The sequence below is a fragment of the Macaca mulatta genome, chromosome 1 (assembly GCF_049350105.2).
Source record: "Macaca mulatta isolate MMU2019108-1 chromosome 1, T2T-MMU8v2.0, whole genome shotgun sequence".
In the NCBI taxonomy this organism is placed as follows: Eukaryota; Metazoa; Chordata; class Mammalia; order Primates; family Cercopithecidae; genus Macaca; species Macaca mulatta.
The window spans coordinates 209,500,559-209,519,781 of record NC_133406.1 but is presented as its reverse complement, the minus strand read 5'-3'; the positions used below and the strand labels follow the sequence as shown (position 1 = coordinate 209,519,781).

The 19,223-nt window shown below is 41.3% G+C and overlaps 1 protein-coding gene across 5 annotated transcripts in view; it reads left to right on the top strand.

The window, feature by feature from the left end:
- The window catches only part of ZCCHC17 (zinc finger CCHC-type containing 17), a 68,104-nt gene that overhangs the window by 46,739 nt on the left and 2,142 nt on the right, over positions 1-19,223 (top strand). For all 5 annotated transcript variants that reach the window (XM_028842043.2, XM_015133162.3, XM_015133152.3 and 2 more), the window contains 2 exon segments: positions 2,852-2,952; positions 5,073-5,218. In XM_028842043.2, the coding sequence (XP_028697876.1) occupies positions 2,852-2,952; positions 5,073-5,218 (247 nt within the window).

Below are 19,223 nucleotides of genomic sequence, written 5' to 3'. Positions count from 1 at the left end.
CCTCCTCCCTCAGCCTCCCAAGTAGCTAAGACTATATGTCCGTGCCACCATGCCCCACTGATTTTTTATTTTTTTTATTATTTTTTTTTTGAGACAGAGTTTCACTCTTGTTGCCCAGGCTGGAGGTGGTGGCACGATCTCAGCTCACTGCAACCTCCAGCTCCCGGGTTCAAGCAATTCTCCTGCCTCAGCCTCCCGAGTAGCTGGGATTACAGGCATGTACCACCATGCCCGGCTAATTTTTGTATTTTTAGTAGAGATAGGGTTTCTCCATGTTGGTCAGGTTGGTCTTAAACTCCTGACTTCAGGTGATCTGCCTGTCTCGGCCTCCCAAAGTGTTGGGATTACAGACGTGAGCCACCACGCCTGGCCTGATTTTTAAATTTTTTGTAGAGATGACATCTTGCTGTGTTGCCCAGGCTGATCTTGAACTCCTGGTCTCAAGTGATACTCCCACCTTGGCCTTACAAATTGCTGAGAGATTATAGGTGTGAGCCACAACTCCTGACCCATAGGGTAGTCTTTAGAAAAAGCACATATGATTTGACTATGTTAAAATTATTCATTTGTATATCTCCCTCCATTGCCAGAGTGTTAGTTCATTCCAGACAAGAATCATGTTTTGTTCTTTTTGGTGTACATACTTACTACTATCACTAGTATTAGCACTGGCACTATCCACTTACTAGCTGTACTGAAAAAATGAGATTAATCTCAGAATCTGTGCTGGGATGGATTGGAGGAAGAAAACTGGAGGCAGGGAGTTATTACTCTAGATGGAACATGATGGGAGCCTAACTAAACTAGAATGATGGCAATGAGGACAAAAAGAGAGACGTGGGTGAGTGGCACATTTGTTGAATTGAGTGTTAAGTGGGAAGTATGATTTGGTTTGTAGTCTGTTAGAAGGCACAGAGTATTGGAATTGATTGTGATGGGGGTTGCTTAAGCTGCAACTCACAGCCACTTGAAACTCATCTCTACACATAAAGATATGTGAAAGCGAAAACCACATTTGTGAGTTGCTTGAGTTATGTTCTCAAGTTTCTGCCTTGGTTTTTGTTACTCAAGCTTCATAATGGTTTTTTTTGTTGTTGTTTGTTTGCTTGTTTTTGGAGACAGGGTCTCTTGCTCTGTCACCCAGGCTGGAGTACAGTGGTGCAATCCGCTCACTGCAACTTCAATCTGCAGGCTCAAGTGATCCTCCTGCCTCACCCTCTTGGGTTGCTGGGGCTACAAACACAAGCCACCATGCCTGGCTAATTTTTTTTTTTTTTTTAAGTGAAAGGAATCTGTACTGTTAGAAATTAGAATAGTGATTACCCTTGGGGGAGGCAGGTGACTAGAAAGGAGCATAAGATGGGCTTCTGAGATGCTGGCAATGTTCTGGTTTTTTTGGTTTTTTTTTTTGACTCTGTCTCACTCTGTTGCCCAGGCTGGAGTGCAGTGGTGCAATCTCGGCTCACTACTAGCTCTGCTTCCTGGGTTCACGCCATTCTCCTGCCTCAGCTTCCCAAGTAGCTGGACTAAAGACACTGGCCACCTCACCTGGCTAATTTTTTGTCTTTTTAGTAGAGACAGGGTTTCACCGTGTTAGCCAGTAGGGTCTCAATCTCCTGACCTCGTGATCCACCCACCTCGGCCTCGCAAAGTGCTGGGATTACAGGCGTGAGCCTCCGTGCCTGGCTTTAATGTTCTGTTTTCTTATCTGAGTACTGGGTACTTTGGTATGTTCAAATTGTGAAAAATCAAGTGAGCTGTATATTTATGATAAACATTTTTCTATATATATATATATTAGTTTGTTCTCACACTGCTATAAAGAACTACCTGAGACTGGGTAATTTATAAAGAAAAGAGGTTTAATTGACTTATAGTTCCACTGGCTGTATAGGAGGCATGGCTGGGGAGGCCTCAGGAAACTTACAATCATGGCAGAAGGGTGAAGGGGAAGCAAGTATATCTTCATATGGCAGCAGGAGAGAAAGAGAGAGCAAGGGGGAAAGTGCTACACACTTTTAAACCATCAGATCTCGTGAGAACTCCCTCACTATCACGTGGGGGAAATCCGACCCCATTATCCAATCACCTCCCACAAGGTCCCTCCCCCAACACTGGGAATTACAATTTAACATGAGATTTTTGTGTGTGGGGGAACACAGAGCCAAACCATATCAACATGTATATTATGTTTTGGTGAGAAGTTTAAATAATTTTTAAAAGGCTATGAGAAAGGCAACAAAGAGATTAATTCTGTCTGGGGGTCTCAGAGGAAAAGACTTGATAGAAGGAGAGCTAGTAACAACTGAGCTGTGAAATGTCTAGGTATAGTGAAGTGGTGAGGTGGGAGTCAAGTGGGGAAACAGCGTTTCAGAGAGAGAGAGAACTGCTTGAGCAAAAGCACTGAACCATATGGAGAAGAGAAAATAGACTTCTTTGGCCAGAGCATATTGTGTAAGTAAAGATAAGGTTGGAAAAGTAGTTTAGAGACAGACTCTGAAAGGCCTTGAATGCCAGGGTAAAGAATTTGGAGCTGATTTTCTAGAAAGCCTTTGAAGGTCTTTTAAAGCTATGAGTGACCTGGTAAAGGTTGTAGGGTGTTTAGCATAGTGAGTAATTATATATTTTCACCCTCTGTGCATTAGTGAGATGAGGGTTAGTCTCATTTATAATTGTTAATTTAGGGCTATTTCACATAACTGCATTTACTGCCTGTCTTGTTCTGCCGAAAACTTTCTTTCTTTCTCCACTTTCCCTGCCAAAAACAAAAAACCAACATACAACCTTACCTTGTAGTGTCTCTGGCCATATCTCTTAAGGGGGCCAGCAGTCAGTATCTTTTTCATTATAGGCAAGAAGAGAGGCGGAGGCGATCCTTCCAGGATTACACTGGGCAGAAGATCACCCTTGAGGCTGTCTTGAACACTACCTGCAAGAAGTGTGGCTGTAAAGGTAGGGTGAAGCCTCTGCCTTTTCCACGTTTCTCTCCTTGTGGATGGACCCTTTTCTGGAAGAAGGAGGCAGCTCAGTGTGAGTTTAGTTCACCCCGTTTTTTAGCCAAGTGATGGCCTTTGCTGTTATTTCCATCAGACTCACATCAGAGTTCATGGGGTGATGCATTTCCTGTTTTCTTTTCTGAGTGCTGGCCCTATCAGATACTATACCACTACCACTACTCCTCCCATCCCACCCACAGCTTATGCCTTGTCTGGGCAAGACCCCCATGAACTATGCCAGGAGGGGTAAGAGTGTTGGATTATGATTAACATTCTAATTTTATCTCCAAGGATGATGATTCTGCAAAAATTAAGCAACTTGGAAATATATAACTTAAAGAACCACATCAGACTTTTACCTTTTTATCTCTTTAATGTCAGAGTTCTGAATACAATACCCTTTTACAGAATATTGAATAGGGAATACAGGATACTCACTTCTTTTTAGCTCTGTTTCCTCAGGTTTCCTCTACTCTTACTCAAATATTAAAAGGTCTTTTGGCCTGATTTCCCTAGTTGGAGCTATAATGAGAGAGATTGCCAGCTTCTCATTTTCAGGGTGACCTCAGTTGTCATCCTTTCTCCCTAGACTTCCATGTATCCTGCTGTGTTGATTTTTCTACAATAACTGGTAGCAGATTTGTGCCCTGGTTGAAGTTGTGGGGTTTTAAACCCCTGCTTATCATTAGCGTAGAGGGGAGAAGGAAAAAATAAAATTGAGAGAAAGAATACCTCCTCAGGAAAACTGTGGGAACATTCCAGGTATTTGGAAAACTCTGCTATATTTCCCTTCCAGGTGCCACCCAGCTGCTGGACCCAGAGGTACAGAGTACTTTACACATAGCTTTTCTTTTCTTTCTTTTCGTTTTTTGTTTTTTTTTTTTTAAAAGATAGGGTGACCCAGCCTGAAATGTAGTGGTATGATCATGGCTCACTGCATCTTTGACCTCCTGGCCTCAAGCAGTCCTATCTCAGCCTCCTGAGTAGCTGGGACCACAGGTGTATACCACCATGTCCAGCTAATTTTTTAAAAATTTTTTGTAGAGACAGGGTTTCCCTGTGTTGCCCAGGCTTGTCTCCCTGGGCTCCAGTGGTCCTCCTGTCTCAGCCTGCCAAAGTACTGAGATTACAGGCATAAGCCACTGTGCCCAGCCCACGCATAGCTTTTTGATTATCTCATACAATTCCTCTGTGCCCCTAAGACAGGATCTACCACAAACTCAGACACAACTAGCAGTGTAGAGCATAGTGTCTGTTAAAGGGCCCCTCAATACCACTATAGGCTCAGGGAAGGTGAGGGTCCTTTAACCTTAACCATATCCAACAGGCATTACATAAAGAAGAGAAGAATAATGAGAGGTGGAATTTGTCCCAGTTACTAAAGGTCAGGTCAAAGGTAGTTGGTTTTGGTGCAACAGAAAGCACAGGGCAGGGAGGCATGAGACCCAAGGTAAGTTTGAACTCTGCTTCTGTCTATGTGACCTTGAGCTACTTCTCATCTCTGGGCTTTCATCTTCCACAAATGTAGGATGGATTTGATGATCTCTAAGGTGCTTGCCAGACCTGACAGTCTGTAAATGTTCAGTGCCCCTAGGTGACTGTGCCTATTTCTCTGTGTGTTAGCTTAGATGTGAGTGCCCACTTGCTGCCAGCTACCTACAAGCTATCTTCCTTTAGGGCTTGGCCTGCCACTCAGCTCCCTCTGCTAAGCATCCTGCTCTCTGGAGCAGTCTTTGATTGTCAGGAATATGTTCCAAAATAGATCTTAGGAAATTAATAAGCCCCATTGCCAATGGAGAGCAGTACAAACCTGCATCCTCATATCCCCTGCCATTTTGAGAACAGTACCAGTGTTCCCCACAGCCCTAAGAACAGCTGCTAGTGTGACTGTGGTTGAGTGAGCAGTGCCATGTTGAGGTAGTGGAAAGTCTACTCTGAATCAAACAGCTGCTTTGAATGAACCCAACAATATTTCCTGAGCCAGCTAGCCCATTTCAGGAGCCTTGAGGGAAGATTCACTTGCTGAGAGGAGAGACTACTTACTTCTTCTATACCTTTTCTACTTCTCTGCTACAGGCCACTTTGCAAAAGATTGTTTCATGCAACCAGGTGGGACCAAATACTCTCTGATACCTGATGAGGAAGAAGAAAAGGAAGAGGCAAAGTCAGCAGAATTTGAGAAGCCTGTCCCCACAAGGAATCCTTCTAGAAAAAGGAAGAAGGTGAATTCTACTTTGCTTTTATTTTATCTTGTCTTTTTCAGGTTTTAAGAGGAAAATCTGAAAAGCCTCATGCAGCAGTACACAACTGTAGTCCCAGCTACTTGGGAGGATAAGGTGGGAGGATTGCTGGAGGCCAGAAGTTTAAGGCTGCAGTGAGCTATGATTATGCCTGTGAATAGCCACTGCGTTCCACTCTGAGCAGCATAGTGAGACCTAATCTCTAAGAATAATTTTTTTTATTAAAAAAAAATGAAAAATGAAAATGTGCTTTTTGCAGAAATTTTAGAAATACTGAAAAACATGATGAAGCAAACCAAGATCTTCTTTAATCTTTCCACCCAAAGAAACTCTTATAGCATTTTGTGGTATATTCTAATCTTTTTTCTTTTTTTGAGACAGGGTATCTTGCAGTGGCACGATCTTGGCTCACTGTAACCTCTGCCTCCCAGGTTCAAGTGATTCTCATGCCTCAGCCACCTGAGTAGCTGGACTACAGGCATGCGCCACCATGCCCGGCTAATTTTTGTATTTTTAGTAGAGATGAGAGTTTTGCCTTGTGGGCCAGGCTGATCTCAAACTTCTGGCCTCAAGTGACCCACCCGCCTTGGCCTCTGAAAGTGCTGGGATTACAGGCATGAGCCACGACACCCATCCACTTTTTTCTAGGTAATAATAAATGGAGATATATATAGCTACACATACATGTAAATACAAAATTGTGGTCATACTAGGTATAGTTTATACCTTTTTTTCATTTCACTTATCAAAAGAATTTCCTAGTATCCTTAAGTATTCAAAAACTTGATTTAAGAGCAACATAATATTCTACCCTATGACTGTGTGATGATATTTTAAATTATTTTCCTATTACTGGATATTTTTTATTACTTCCAACCTAAAGTTTTGGCCACATCTCTTATTGTTTTCTTGGATAAATTCCTAAGTAAGATTACTGAGTTAGGGCTTTAAGGCTCTTGATACATTTTATCAGATTGCCTTCCCAGAAGATACTTATCTGTCCCCAGCAGTATATCAGAGCACCTGTCTCACTGAATTCCATCTCCTATATCTACTACTTTTGGCAGAGCAATTCATAAAACAGATACTATTGTGTCCAGAAAGAAAGAGTGCATTTGTAACATGCTACACAGGAAATAAAAACTATTCTGTAGGTTGATCAGGAAATATTTCTTCTATCACGCAGGATTTTTCTAACTATGGCCAGTATATTAACTTGTTTCGTTTTTAAATCTTTGGCAAACTTTTGTTGAGGGGTCATTTTGTACCAGGCATTGTAACTCTAGGAATACAAAAACTGTGATGAGGTTCTTGCCCTCAGTGGTTATTATCTATAGATTAAGTATTATCTTAATTTTCTGGGTGAGGAAAAGGTCTCATTATACCATTACAAGAATTAGCCAAGTGCATGAATAATAATTTCCCAATTTATATATTCTCTTTCTGGGTGACCCTCTCCTTACTGAGACTTTAGCTGCATTACTGACTTCCACATCCTTAACTAGGATGCCATGGGTACCTCAAACTTTGGCTGGAGTCAGTCAAATCCAGACTTGAGGCTCTTCTGTGCTATTTACTAGCTATTAATTTGGGCCTTTATTTTTGATTTTTTTTTCTTTTTTGAGATGAAGTGTCACTCTGTCTCCCAGGTTGGAGTGCAGTGGTGTGATCTCAGCTCACTGCAGCTTCCGCCTCCCAGGTTCCAGCAATTCTCCTGCCTCAGCCTCCTGAGTAGCTGGGACTACAGGCGCAAGCCACCATGCCTGGCTAATTTTTGTATTTTTTTTAGTAGAGACAGGGTTTCACCATGTTGGCCAGGCTGGTCTCAAAATCCTGACCTCAAGTGATCCGCCTGCCTTGACTTCCCAAAGTGTTGGGATTACAGGTGTGAGCCACCGTGCCCAGCAAACCCGTTTTTTCATTTTCAATTCTTGCAGAGGGATGCCCGGCTCCCAAAAATAGATATAAAGCACTGACAAGTAAGTACCTAATTAGCGTTGGCTGTTGTGACAGCCCTAATTATCTTTTTTAGTCCTCCTTCCTAAACATACACATACACACTACCACCATCACCACTACCACCAAAACCCTTGTTTCTATCTTTCTATCATGTATTACCTATTAATGGCAGAAATACTCTTCCAGTCTCCCAAAAAAGAAACCAATGTCATTTATTTTCTTCTCCTTTTCCATCCCACATCTAGTCAGTCACCAAGTCCTGGCAGTGGTGCCTTTTTAGTACATATCTCAAAATTCTTTATCCCATTCGCATTCCCAGTGCTACTGTACAGTTTATCCCCTCACTTCTCTTACATTCAGACTATTGAATGCTGTAGCCTAGGGAGTTTAAAAAAATACATATTTTTATTTTTTTTTACAAATACATATTTGTGTTTGTAAATATTTATTTAAAATATGTATTTTAGAATATTTTAAATATTCTAAATATTTTAAAATATGTATTTAAAATACATATTTGTATTTTACCTCTACCTCTTAGGTACCATGTTTACAGGGCCTAGGTCTGGGCTTTTTTTTTTTTTTTTTTTTTTTGAAGCACCTATTTTGGCTGGGCATGGTGGCTCATGCCTGTAATCCCAGCTGAGGCTGGAGGATAGCCCGAGTCCAGGAGTTTGAGACCAACCTAGGCAACATAGGGAGACCATGTCTCTATAAAACATAGAGAAAATTAGCTGGGCGTGGTGGGGCATGGCCTGTGGTCTCAGCTACTCAGGAGGCTGAGAGGGGAGGATCGCTTGGACCCAGGGGATAAGGCAGCAGTGAGCTGTGATTATGCCACTGTACTCTGCCTGGGCAATAGAACGAGACTCTGCCTCAAAACAACAACAACAAAACCACCTACTTTATGTCACTGCCCACTTCCATTCATTGTTGATTTCTCACCTTATGCTTTAACTCTGAATGTTGGAGTGTTCCAAAGTAATCTCATCCTATCCTATGGTTTTAAATACCATCCCTATACTCATAACCCCCGAATTAAGTGCTTGTATCTGTATTTTATCCAAATCTGCATTGCTATTCTTGACTTTTTCTCTGGAACTCCAAATTTAGTTAATAGACTGCCTACTTGATGTCTACATCTGGTTGTCTAGTTAGCATTAAGCTTAACACACCCGCAAAACTTAGTTTTCCTAGCCAAAGCTGCTCTTTCCACATTTGGCCCTGTCTCAGTGATTGGAACTCATTGACCCATTTGATAAGCCAAAATCTGCAGCCTTTTTGTATAGAGTTTTTTGTTTGTTTTTGTGGTAAAATATACACAACATAAAATTTGCCATTATAGAAGTGTACTGTTCATTGGCATTAAATACATTCATATTCTTGTACAGCCATCACCGTCTTTCATCTCAAGACCTCTCTATACTCATTAAACAGTAACGCCCCCCATTTACCCCTCCTCCCTGCACCTGCAACCACTGTTCTACTTTCTGTCTCGGAACCATATGGTATTTGTCTTTTTGTGACTGGAATATTTTACTTAGCATAATGTCCTTAAAGTTCATTTGCGTCGTAGCGTATGTCAGAATTTTCTTCCTTTTTAAGCCCAAATAATATTCTGCTCTGTATATTTATTTTTTGAAGCAGGATCTTGTGCTGTTGCCCAGGTTGGAGTGCAGTGGCACAATCATGTCTCACTGCAGCCTCAACTTCCCGGGCTCAAGTGATCCAGGAATGTGCCACCACACCCAGCTAATTTAGTTTTTGTAGAGATGGGGTCTTGCTGTATTGCTCAGGCTGATCTTCAACTCCTGGCCTCAAGCAGTCTTCCCACCTTGGCCTCCCAAAGTGCGGGGATTACAGGCATGAGCCACCACATCCGGCCACATTTTATGTATATACCACGTTTTGCTTATCCATTTATTTGTGGTGAACACTTGGGCTGCTTCCATATTCTGGCTATTGTAAATAATGCTGCTGTGAACATGGATATATAAATATCTCTGAGACCCGACTCTTCTTTCTTTTTGGTATATACCCAGTAGTAGAATTACTGGATCATATATTCTGTTTTTAATATTTTGAGGAACCCCTCTATTTCCCATTGTACATTCCCATCAATAATGCACAAGGGTTCCAGTGTCTCTACATCCTTGCCAACACTTATTTTCTGGGTTTTGTGTTTTGGAGAGTAGCCATCCTAATGCGTGTAAAGTGACATCTCATTATCGTTTTTATTTGCATTTCCCTAATGATTAGTGATATTGAATATCTTTTCATGTGCTTATTGGCCATATGTTTATTTTCTTTGGAAAAATGGCTATTTAAGTTCTTTGCCTATTTTGCATAAGGTTGTTTATTTTTTTGTTGTTGATATGTAGGAATTTTTATATGTTCTGGATATCAGTCCCATCAGAGATACATGGTTTGCAAATATTTTCTCCTAGTCTGTGGATTGTCTTTTTACTCTGTTGATAGTGTCCCTTTTTACCCCATCAGATTTAGATTTTTTAAAATAGTGGTAAAGAACATATAACATTTACCATCTTAACTATTTTTAAGTGTACGGTTCAGTAATGTTGAGTATATTCATGATAGTATTCATTGCACAAAAAAAATTTAATCTTGGTTAAGTTAAACTTACCTTTTTTCCCTCTTTGCTGATGCTTTTAGTGTCATATTCAAGAAATCATTGCCAAATCCAATGTCATGAAGCTTTTCCCTTATATTTTTTCTAAGAGTTTTGTAGCTTTAGCTCTTATGTTTAGGCCTTTGATCCATTTTGAGTTTATTTTTGTATGTATGTACAGAAACACTTTGCACGTAGATCTCTAGTTTTTAAAACACCATAGGTTGAAAAGACTGTGCTTTTCCCCACTGAATGGTCTTGGCACCCTGTTGAAAATCATTTGACCAAATAAGTGAGGATTTATTCTATCACTAGTCTATATGTCTGTCTTTGTGTCAGTACCACACTGTTTTGATTACTGTAGCTTTTTAGTACACTTTGAAGTTGGGAATTGTGGATCCTCCAGCTTTGTTCTTTTTCAAGATTGTTTAGGCTACTTGGGGTCCTTTGAAAGATTTCTTATGAATTTTAAGATAGATTTTTATATTTTTGCAAATTTTGATAGTGATTGCATTTAATCTGTAGATTGCTTTGGATAGTATGGACATTTCAACTGTACTAAATCTTCCAATCCATGAAAATTGGATATCTTTCTGTTGATTTATATCTTCTTTAATTTCAGCAACATTTTGTAATTTTCTGTATACATGTCTTTCATCTCCTTGGTTAAGTTTCTTCCTAAGTATTTTATTCTTTTTGATGCTACTGCGTGAATTGTTTTCTTAATTTTTTTTCTGATTGCTCCTTGTTACTGTAAGAAACAACTGATTTTAGCATGTTGGTTTTGTATTCTGCAACTTTGCTAAATTCATTTATTCGTTCTAACAGGATTTTTTTGTGGAATTTTTAGGGTTTTCTACATAGAAGATCATGTCATCTGTAAACAGAGATAATTTTCTTGCAGATTTAGTTTTTTTTTTTTTCTTTTGAGGCAGAGTCTTGCTGTATCGCCCAGGCTGGAGTACAGTCACATGATCGTGGCTCACTGCTGCCTTGATGTCCTGGGCTCAAGCCAGATCTAGATTTTTTTTTTTTTTTTTTTTTTTTTTTTTTTTTTTTTGAGGCAGAGTCTCGCCCTGTCACCCAGGTTGGAGTGCAGTGGTGGGATCTTGGCTCACTGCAAGCTCTGCCTCCTGGATTCACACCATTCTCCTGCCTCAGCCTCCCACGTAGCTGGGACTACAGGCGCCCACCACCACACCCGGCTAATTTTTTTGTATTTTTAGTAGAGACGGGGTTTCACCGTGTTAGCCAGGATGATCTCAACCTCCTGACCTTGTGATCCGCCCACCTCAGCCTCCCAAAGTGCTAAGATTACAGATGTGAGCCACCGCGCCCGGCCCAGATCTAGATTTTTAACTGTGATTCTATTTGTATGTTCTAAGCATTATTCTTTCTCTTTTAACCTTTTAGAGGTTCCAAACATTATTCTTTCTCTTTTAACCTTTTAGAGGTAAATGGTACTTGTTAAACATTCCTAAAGTGGTTATATGGATATCTCACTTCTGTGGGTGTTTGGTTGAGTTATTTTTGCTGAATATATTGAGTACAATTTTTTATTCCTTTGTTTCTAAAGCTGCTTTGAAATATGTATTTCAGTTCACCAAGCCAATTATTGAGGATCTGCTAGGTATGAGGCTCTTTACGACCTGCTTAGTCAATCTACTACCCAGCCCTCCATTGCCTTTCACTTAGTAGAGGAATTGTCTGATGAACAATGACAGTAATAATCATTATACATTATTATTTTGTAAAAGTATCTTTGGCTGGGCACGGTGGCTCATGCCTGTAATCCCAGCACTTTGGGAGGCCAAGGCGATGGATCACTTGAGGTCAGGAGTTTGAGACCAGCCTGACCAATGTGGCAAAACCCCGTCTCTACTAAAAATACAGAAATTAGCTAGGCGTGGTGGTGAGGGCCTGTAATCCTAGCTACTTGGGAGGCTGAGGCAGGAGAATTGCTTGAACCCAGGAGGCGGAGGTTGCAGTGAGCCGGGATTGCGCCACTGTACTCCAGCCTGGGCGACAGAGTGAGACTCCATCTCAAAAAAAAGTATCTTTGTGTATATGAACTTCTAACTCATGAGCCCTCTTTGTTTAAAAAGTTTCCTAGGGAGTTTAGAAGGGTATAATTTTCCTCTTGATGCCCACTATTTCTACCAAGATAGCATCTAGCATCATTGTCCTTTCACCTCATTGTTAATCCTGTCATTATCTTTTATGCCTCATATTTGTTTAGTACTTACAGTTTATAAAATACCTTCATTTTTTGTTTCTTTTTATCATTATACAATCCTATGAGATAGCCAGAACAGGTATTATTGTTGGCCATGTTGGCCACCATTTTACACATGAGTAAAATGGAGCTTCAGAGAAGTTGACGTAACTCACCGGAAGTCACACAAATATAAGAGATAATGCTGTAAAAAGAACCATGTCTTCAGATTACTAACAATATTCTTTTCTGTGTATCACACTTCAGCCATTTATTTAACTCTTCAATTATTCATTTACTGAACAAATATGTATTATCTGCTTCATAGGTATCTAGCATTATGTTAGGTACTTGACATATCAGGATTCATCAGGTCAGTTTTTGGTGCATTTTTGTTTTGTTCCCAGCTACTGTTAGCAGCCATGTGATGTTATCTATTGATTTGTTTCTGTTCACAACTGTAAATCAAGATTCCAGCCCTCCTGACTGTTTCCTTTTACCTTCTAAATATTGGATTCCAGTAGGAGGTTGGTTTTCCTTACCAGTAAAATCTTCTGCCTGAGATAGCTTTTTTGGTGTGTAAGTGGCAGATTTGTACACTTGTTTCAGGGCTAGTCAGCTCTGGGAGCCAAATATGGAACTGAGTAGATTTGTGAAGGAACATGCCTTTAGCAGTCCATGATCCTGAGTTGGACAGTGGAGAGGAGGAATGCCTGGCATGTGGAAGAGCATATATAATAGTAACTCGTGAAGTTCAGTTAATGCATTTCTAACAGTCAAAAAAGTAACTCATGAAATAAAGATCATATAGTACCTACACTCAAGCAGCTAATCACATAAGGAGAAAGATAAGCAGCCAAGGTATGTGTGGTGGTAAAGGATAGAAACACATTCCAAGGAGGTTATTTGATCTTATGGACATCCAAGGACAGGAAATGCAGTGTAGTCAGGCCACCTAGGACTAGACCTGGAAAGTCTCATTAGGTTCTCTGTTTCTTCACAAGTCTGTTTCATTGCCTCACTTTTTGTAGTCTGGTGGAAGACAATGCAAAGCCTCTAAGACAGAAAATGGTAGACCTGTTGAGGAACCACCAGAAATAGCCGAGGATAAGGAAAGGATGTCACCTTTTACAAATAATGCCTGGTACTTAATAGGAATACATGCACTAACTACCTGTGAATAGATAGACTTCATAATCTGTGCTCTCTGTCATTCCTTGGGTGTCTTCACTCAGTGAGACCTGCCCTCAGATTGCAGAGTCAATTAGGTATTGACTCCTGCTGCTGGCAGTGAGCGATAGTGAAGGGAGCAGGGGCAGGAGTAAGAATAGCACATCTTCCTAAACTTGAGCCTTCCCACCTGTTTTCATTAAAACGTACGTGTATTGAATGCCTTTTCCCAAAGTCCAGGATGCATTGGTTTAGTTGTGTGCATCTGGCATCATGAACAATTTTTGTCCCAGGGACTGAATGTTATAAGTAATTTTTCTTGGGCATAATTAGAATAAAAGGAAACTGTGTGTTGCAATTGGAAATGGGCTATGAAGTGGTTGGTAAAATAGAAATGGAGGTTTTGTAGTAAATCCCTGGATAATCTTCCGATGAACTTGTGGTCTGTGCTTTACTGGCGTCTTTCATTAATCATATGCCATCGTAGGTCTTTCTGTATCAGTGTTATGAGGAAGTATATGCCTTGGGGACCAAGCTGCCCACTGATTATAGTAAACTTTAGATTTATTTGATTCAGAATATAATTTTCTTTTGATTTTACTATATGGTTTTCTGCTGTATCATATATAGAAGAACAAGAAATAGGAATGTCATTCTTTGGCTGCAGTGTTAGCTCTGTCCTGCTGTCCAGAGAACTTCTTGTGGTGCCTATACAGAGAAAGGTTGCCAGTCCTGAGCCCACTCAGGGACACGTTCTCTGCCTATTCAGATAGAGTAGAGAGCGTTGCCCAGTGTTGCCTACTCAGAAGCCTTCAGTGGTTCCCTTTCTTCTATGGCATAAAGTCTAAGTTCCTTTAAGACTCTTCACAGTCTGCCCAGCTTCCTAGCATTGTTTCCCACCAATTTCTTCCCACACACTATACTCCAGCTTCATTCATTAATACAGCTTCTACTGTGTGCTAAGCTCTGTTCTGGCCACTGCAGGTAAAGTACTGAGCAAAACAGGTAAAATCCCTATCTTCATGGCACTTAGATTCTAATGGATGGAGTCGACTGATACAGATAATAAACTGGTAAGCAAATACAAAATAGTAAAAATAATGTATCAAGTAGTGATAAGTGCTATAGAGAAAAATTAATTTGATTATGGGAGATAGGGAGTCCTAGAATGAGGATGTGGGGAGCAGGTGACTTTCATTTTCGATAGGATGGTAAGGCCAGGCCTTTCTTTCTTTTTTTTTTTCTTTTTTCCTTTGAGATGGAGTTTTGCTCTCGTTGCCCAGGCTGGAGTGCAATTAATGGTGCGATCTCGGCTCACCGCAACCTCTGCCTCCTGGGTTCAAGTGATTCTCCTGCCTCAGCCTCCCGAGTAGCTGGGATTACAGGCATGCGCCACTGTGCCCAGCTAATTTTGTATTTTTAGTAGAGACAGGGTTTCTCCATGTTGTTCAGGCTGGTCTTGAACTCCCGACCTCAGGTGATCCACCTGCCTCGGCCTCCCAAAGTGCTGGGATTACAGGCGTGAGCCACTGTGCCCGGCCTAGGCCAGGTCTTTCTCGTGTTGTTTGAGTGGATATCAGAAGGAAGTGAGGACACAGGCTATTGAGGTAAGTGGAGAGAGAGCATTTCAGCAAATGTAACAGCTGATGTTGGGAAAGAGTATGGCATGATTAAGGAACATTAAGGATGCCAGTGTGGCTACAGTGTAATGAATGAAAAGAGAGTGGTAGGAGAGGAAGTTAGATCAGAAGGAACCCAGGTCATTGGGGTCTTATAGGTGATTGGGAGGATTTCATCTTTCACTTGAGTGAGATGGATATTATTAGAGGTTTTGAGCAGAGGAATGACATGATCTGACTTCTTTTTAAGAGAATTATTCTGGCTGCTGTGTGGAAACTTAGATGCTCAGAAAGCAAGAGTAGAAGCAGTGAGTTGATAGATAATAATCCAGGTGAGAGATGATGGTGACTTGGACTAGAATGATAGTGGTAAAAATGATGAGAAAGGAGTTGAAGTGTGTATATATTTTGAAGATACAAGAGCGAGTGAGGATGGCATCAAAATTTTTGGACTGAGTAACTGGAAGATTTGAGTTAAGAGAAGAAATGCAGGAGAAGTAAGTGTCGGAGTAGGGAGCAGTCAGGAGTTTAGTTTGAGTTGCTGTCTACACAGATGGAAAGAAAGCTGGGAGAGTCTAGGTTTGGGAGGGGGCGGGGCATAGAAATTGAGATGCCTATCAGATATTCAAGTAGACCGTAGAGTAGACAATGGATATATAGTTTGGAGTTCAAGGGAGAGGCCCAGGTAAGATATATAAATTTGGGAGTCATCTACATATAGATGGTATTTATGGTCATGAGATCACCTGCATAGTAAATATAGGGAAGAGAAGTGATTAAAGGACCGAGCCCCAGAGGGCTCAACACTTAGAGGTTATTGAGATGAGGATGAACTAGCAAAGAACTAGCAAAGAAGACTGGAAAGGAATAGCCAAGGAAGTTTGTAGAAAAGTAAGAGAGTGTGGTAGAAATAACATGAGGAATGTGTTCTAGGTAAGATGGTCTATATCCATCTTGACTGACCAAGTAAATAAGACCCAATAATTGACCACTAGATTTAGCCACGTGGAAGTTATTGGTCATTTTGTTTGTTTGTTTGTTTTTGTAGAGACAGGGTCTCACTATGTTTTCCAGGCTGGTCTCAAACTCCTGGGCTCAAGAGATGCACATGCCTTTAGAAAATTAAGTACTGGCTGGGTGTGATGGCTCATGCCTGTAATCCCAGCACTTTGGGAGGCTGAGGCAGGTGGATCACTTGAGGTCAGGAGTTTGAGACCAGCCTGGCTAACATGGTGAAACCCCAACTGTATTTAAAAAAAAAAAAAAAATACAAAACTTAGCCGGGTGTGGTGGCATGCGCCTATAGTCCGAGCTACTTGGGACGACAAGTGATTCAAGGAGAATTGCCTGAACCCAGGAGCCAGATGCTGCAGTGAGCCGAGATGACACTACTGCACTCCAGCCTGAGTGACAAAGCAAGACTCCATCCTAAAAATAAGTAAATAAATAAAATAGAAAATTAAGTACTCAGTAAATGTTCACTGCTATATTCTTTTTTTAGTTTTTGCTTTTATTTTTGTTTTTCTCTCACACTGAGCTGCTGCTATCCTGTTTTAGAAATATAGTGAAAATGGGTAGATTAGCTGCCCTAGCAAGGGATATATGCTTTTCCTAGAGAGCAGTCTTTGAGATGTTTGAGCAGTGGCTTCTTCCCAGTGACCCTCTTGACCTGCAACATGGGCTCATACCCCTATGCCATTTAAAAATTTTTTTATTTTTAATTTTCTATTTCCATCTGATACTTGAATCCATGTCATTTTTTTACCCATTGTCTTCTGTTTCCCTTCTCACGTGAATGAAGTTGAGAGAGCAGAAGCTTGGTTCATCTTCTGGCTCTGTGTTCCACCACCCCAACTCCCAACTTTGCTTTTGAACTATAACTTTTTTTTTTTTTTTTTTTTTTTTTTGAGACGGAGTTTCGATCTTGTTGCCCAGGCTGGAGTGCGATGGCACAATCTCAGCTCACCCCAACCTCTGCCTCCTGGGTTCAAGCGATTCTCCTGCCTCAGCCTCCCGAGTAGCTGGGATTACAGGCATGCGCCACCACACCCGGCTAATTTTGTTTTTGTGTGTGTGTGTGTTTTGTTTTTTGTTTTGAGACAGAGTTTCGCTCTTCTTGCCCAGGCTGGAGTGCAGTGGCGTAATCTCGGCTCACTGCAGCCTCCGCCTCCGAGGCTCAAGCGATTCTCCTGCCTCAGCCTCCCGAGTAGCTGGGATTACAGGCATGCGCCACCACACCCAGCTAATTTTGTATTTTTAGTAGAGACAGGGTTTCTCTATGTTGGTCAGGCTGGTCTCGACCTCCTGACCTCAGGTGATCCACCCACCTTGGCCTCCCAAAGTGGTGGGATTACAGGCATGAGCCATGGCAACCAGCCGAATTATAACTTCGGATGTGATTGTTCTTTTGTTCTGTAGCTCAAGGCTAGACACACAGGGAGAATGACACCATTTGCTGGAGGATTGGATTGTCTTTGTTCAGGCTGCAAACCAGCTTTTGCATCAAAGTTGAGGTCTAGAGAAGGCCATCTCCTTGAGCCCTTCGTGCTAGCTAGAGTACATGTTCCAGCATGCCAGGACTCTGTAGTGATTTGTTTTTATCTTCCCTCCTCCTGAGCCTTCCTCGTTGAGAAAGAACAAAGTGGAAATAGTGCCAAACTCTTGTGTTAGAAAGTATAGTGGTTTTGCCGCTTTAACCTTGGTCGACTCACTTTACATTTCTGAGTTGCAGTTTTTTCCATCTGCAAAATGGGAATAATAACTCATGAATTTTGACTCTACAGACTATTAGTGTAAGATAAGGATGCAAAAAGCTTGATAAACTAAAGCACTGTTTAGGTGTAAGGCAATATTATTACTCTCCTCACTTCTTTATCCAGACTGGACCAGGCTTGCAGGGAACTGGTGCCAGACTCTGTATTTTCATTTTTACTTTCCCAGTATCTTCCCCTATGTAAGGGGCAGAACCCAGTGAGGTTCCTGACCCCATAATATCCAAGACCATGGACTTCCATGGTCTTGCCATCCAGGAAGGTTCAGCAACATAGCTAAACTTGATTTGCCAACTCTCAGCTCCCCCGAGCCATGGTTGGTTATAGCTTGGTAATGTGGGTCTGAGAAGCTTTGTTCCCTTCTCTCTACTCCATTGGAGATGCCAAGGAAGAATTGTTATTTCATCTCCTCTTAAAACATTGACTTATCTCCTGTAGATGCTTGGCCAGGCTGTCAGAACATCCTGGGAGTTAATGAGAGAAAAATACATATAGCTCCCACTAAGTGACTATAATGTGTCAGGCACTAATAGTTAGTGCTTATCTTGTTTAAACCTGATAGCATCCTTTGAAATAGGTACTTACTATTTCCAGTTTACTGAAAAGAAAACTGAGGTTCAAAAAAGTTAAATCTCTTGTTCTAGGTCACATAGTGAGTTAAGTTGCAGAGCTAGAATTTGAACTTAATTCTATCTTATTCCAAAATTTGTTGTTCTAATGACCATACCATGAGGCCTCCTGTTGCTATACAGAAAGAGGGGCCACGTACTACATAGGAAAACTCAGGAGATTTCCATTCATATGATCTACATGAAGATCCCAACTGTACCTATGTGATCTGGGACAATCGGCTTTCAACTTTTCCAAGCCTTAGATACTATCTCATTAACTTGTCACCATAGGTGGTTTTTTTTTTTTTTTTTTTTTTTGCTTGTTTGTTTGTTTTTTTTTTTTTTTTGGCAGGGGGTTATTTATTTATTTGAGGCAGGGTCTTGCTCAGTTGCCCAAGCTGGAGTGCAGTGGTGGGATTATGGCTCACTGCAACTTCCAGCTCTCGGGCTCAAGCGATCCTCCCACCTCAGCTTCCTGAGTAGCTGGGACTACAGGCTTGCGGGACCACACCCGGCCAATTTTTGTATTTTTAGTAGAGACAGGGTTTCACCATGTTGGCCAGGATCGTCTCAATCTCCTGACCTCATGATCCACCTGCCTTGGCCTCCCAAAGTGCTGGGATTACAGGCATGAGCCACCGCGCCTGGCCAATAGATGTTATTCTTATCTCCAATTTACATTTGAAGGGAACAGGCCTCAGTGAGTTGAGATGACTTGCCCACGGATGCAGAATAGTAAATGGCAGAGCCAGAACTCAGGTCCAGGTCTGTCTGACATCTGCTTCAGTGTTCTTTCCACCATTCTTCACAGCCAGCTCCTAAGACCTGGTGTATCATTCAGCTAGATTTATAGCTCTGAGTGTGCTGGTTGGAAGCTGGCATCCTTTTCTGCTCTTTCTCCTCCCACACTTTCTCCCTCTTCTTAGAAACCTTACAGAGGCAATATAGGTATTTGAAATTCAAAGAAGAGATTTATGCTGTGCTTAAAATCTGCTCATGCTGCCCCATTAGAC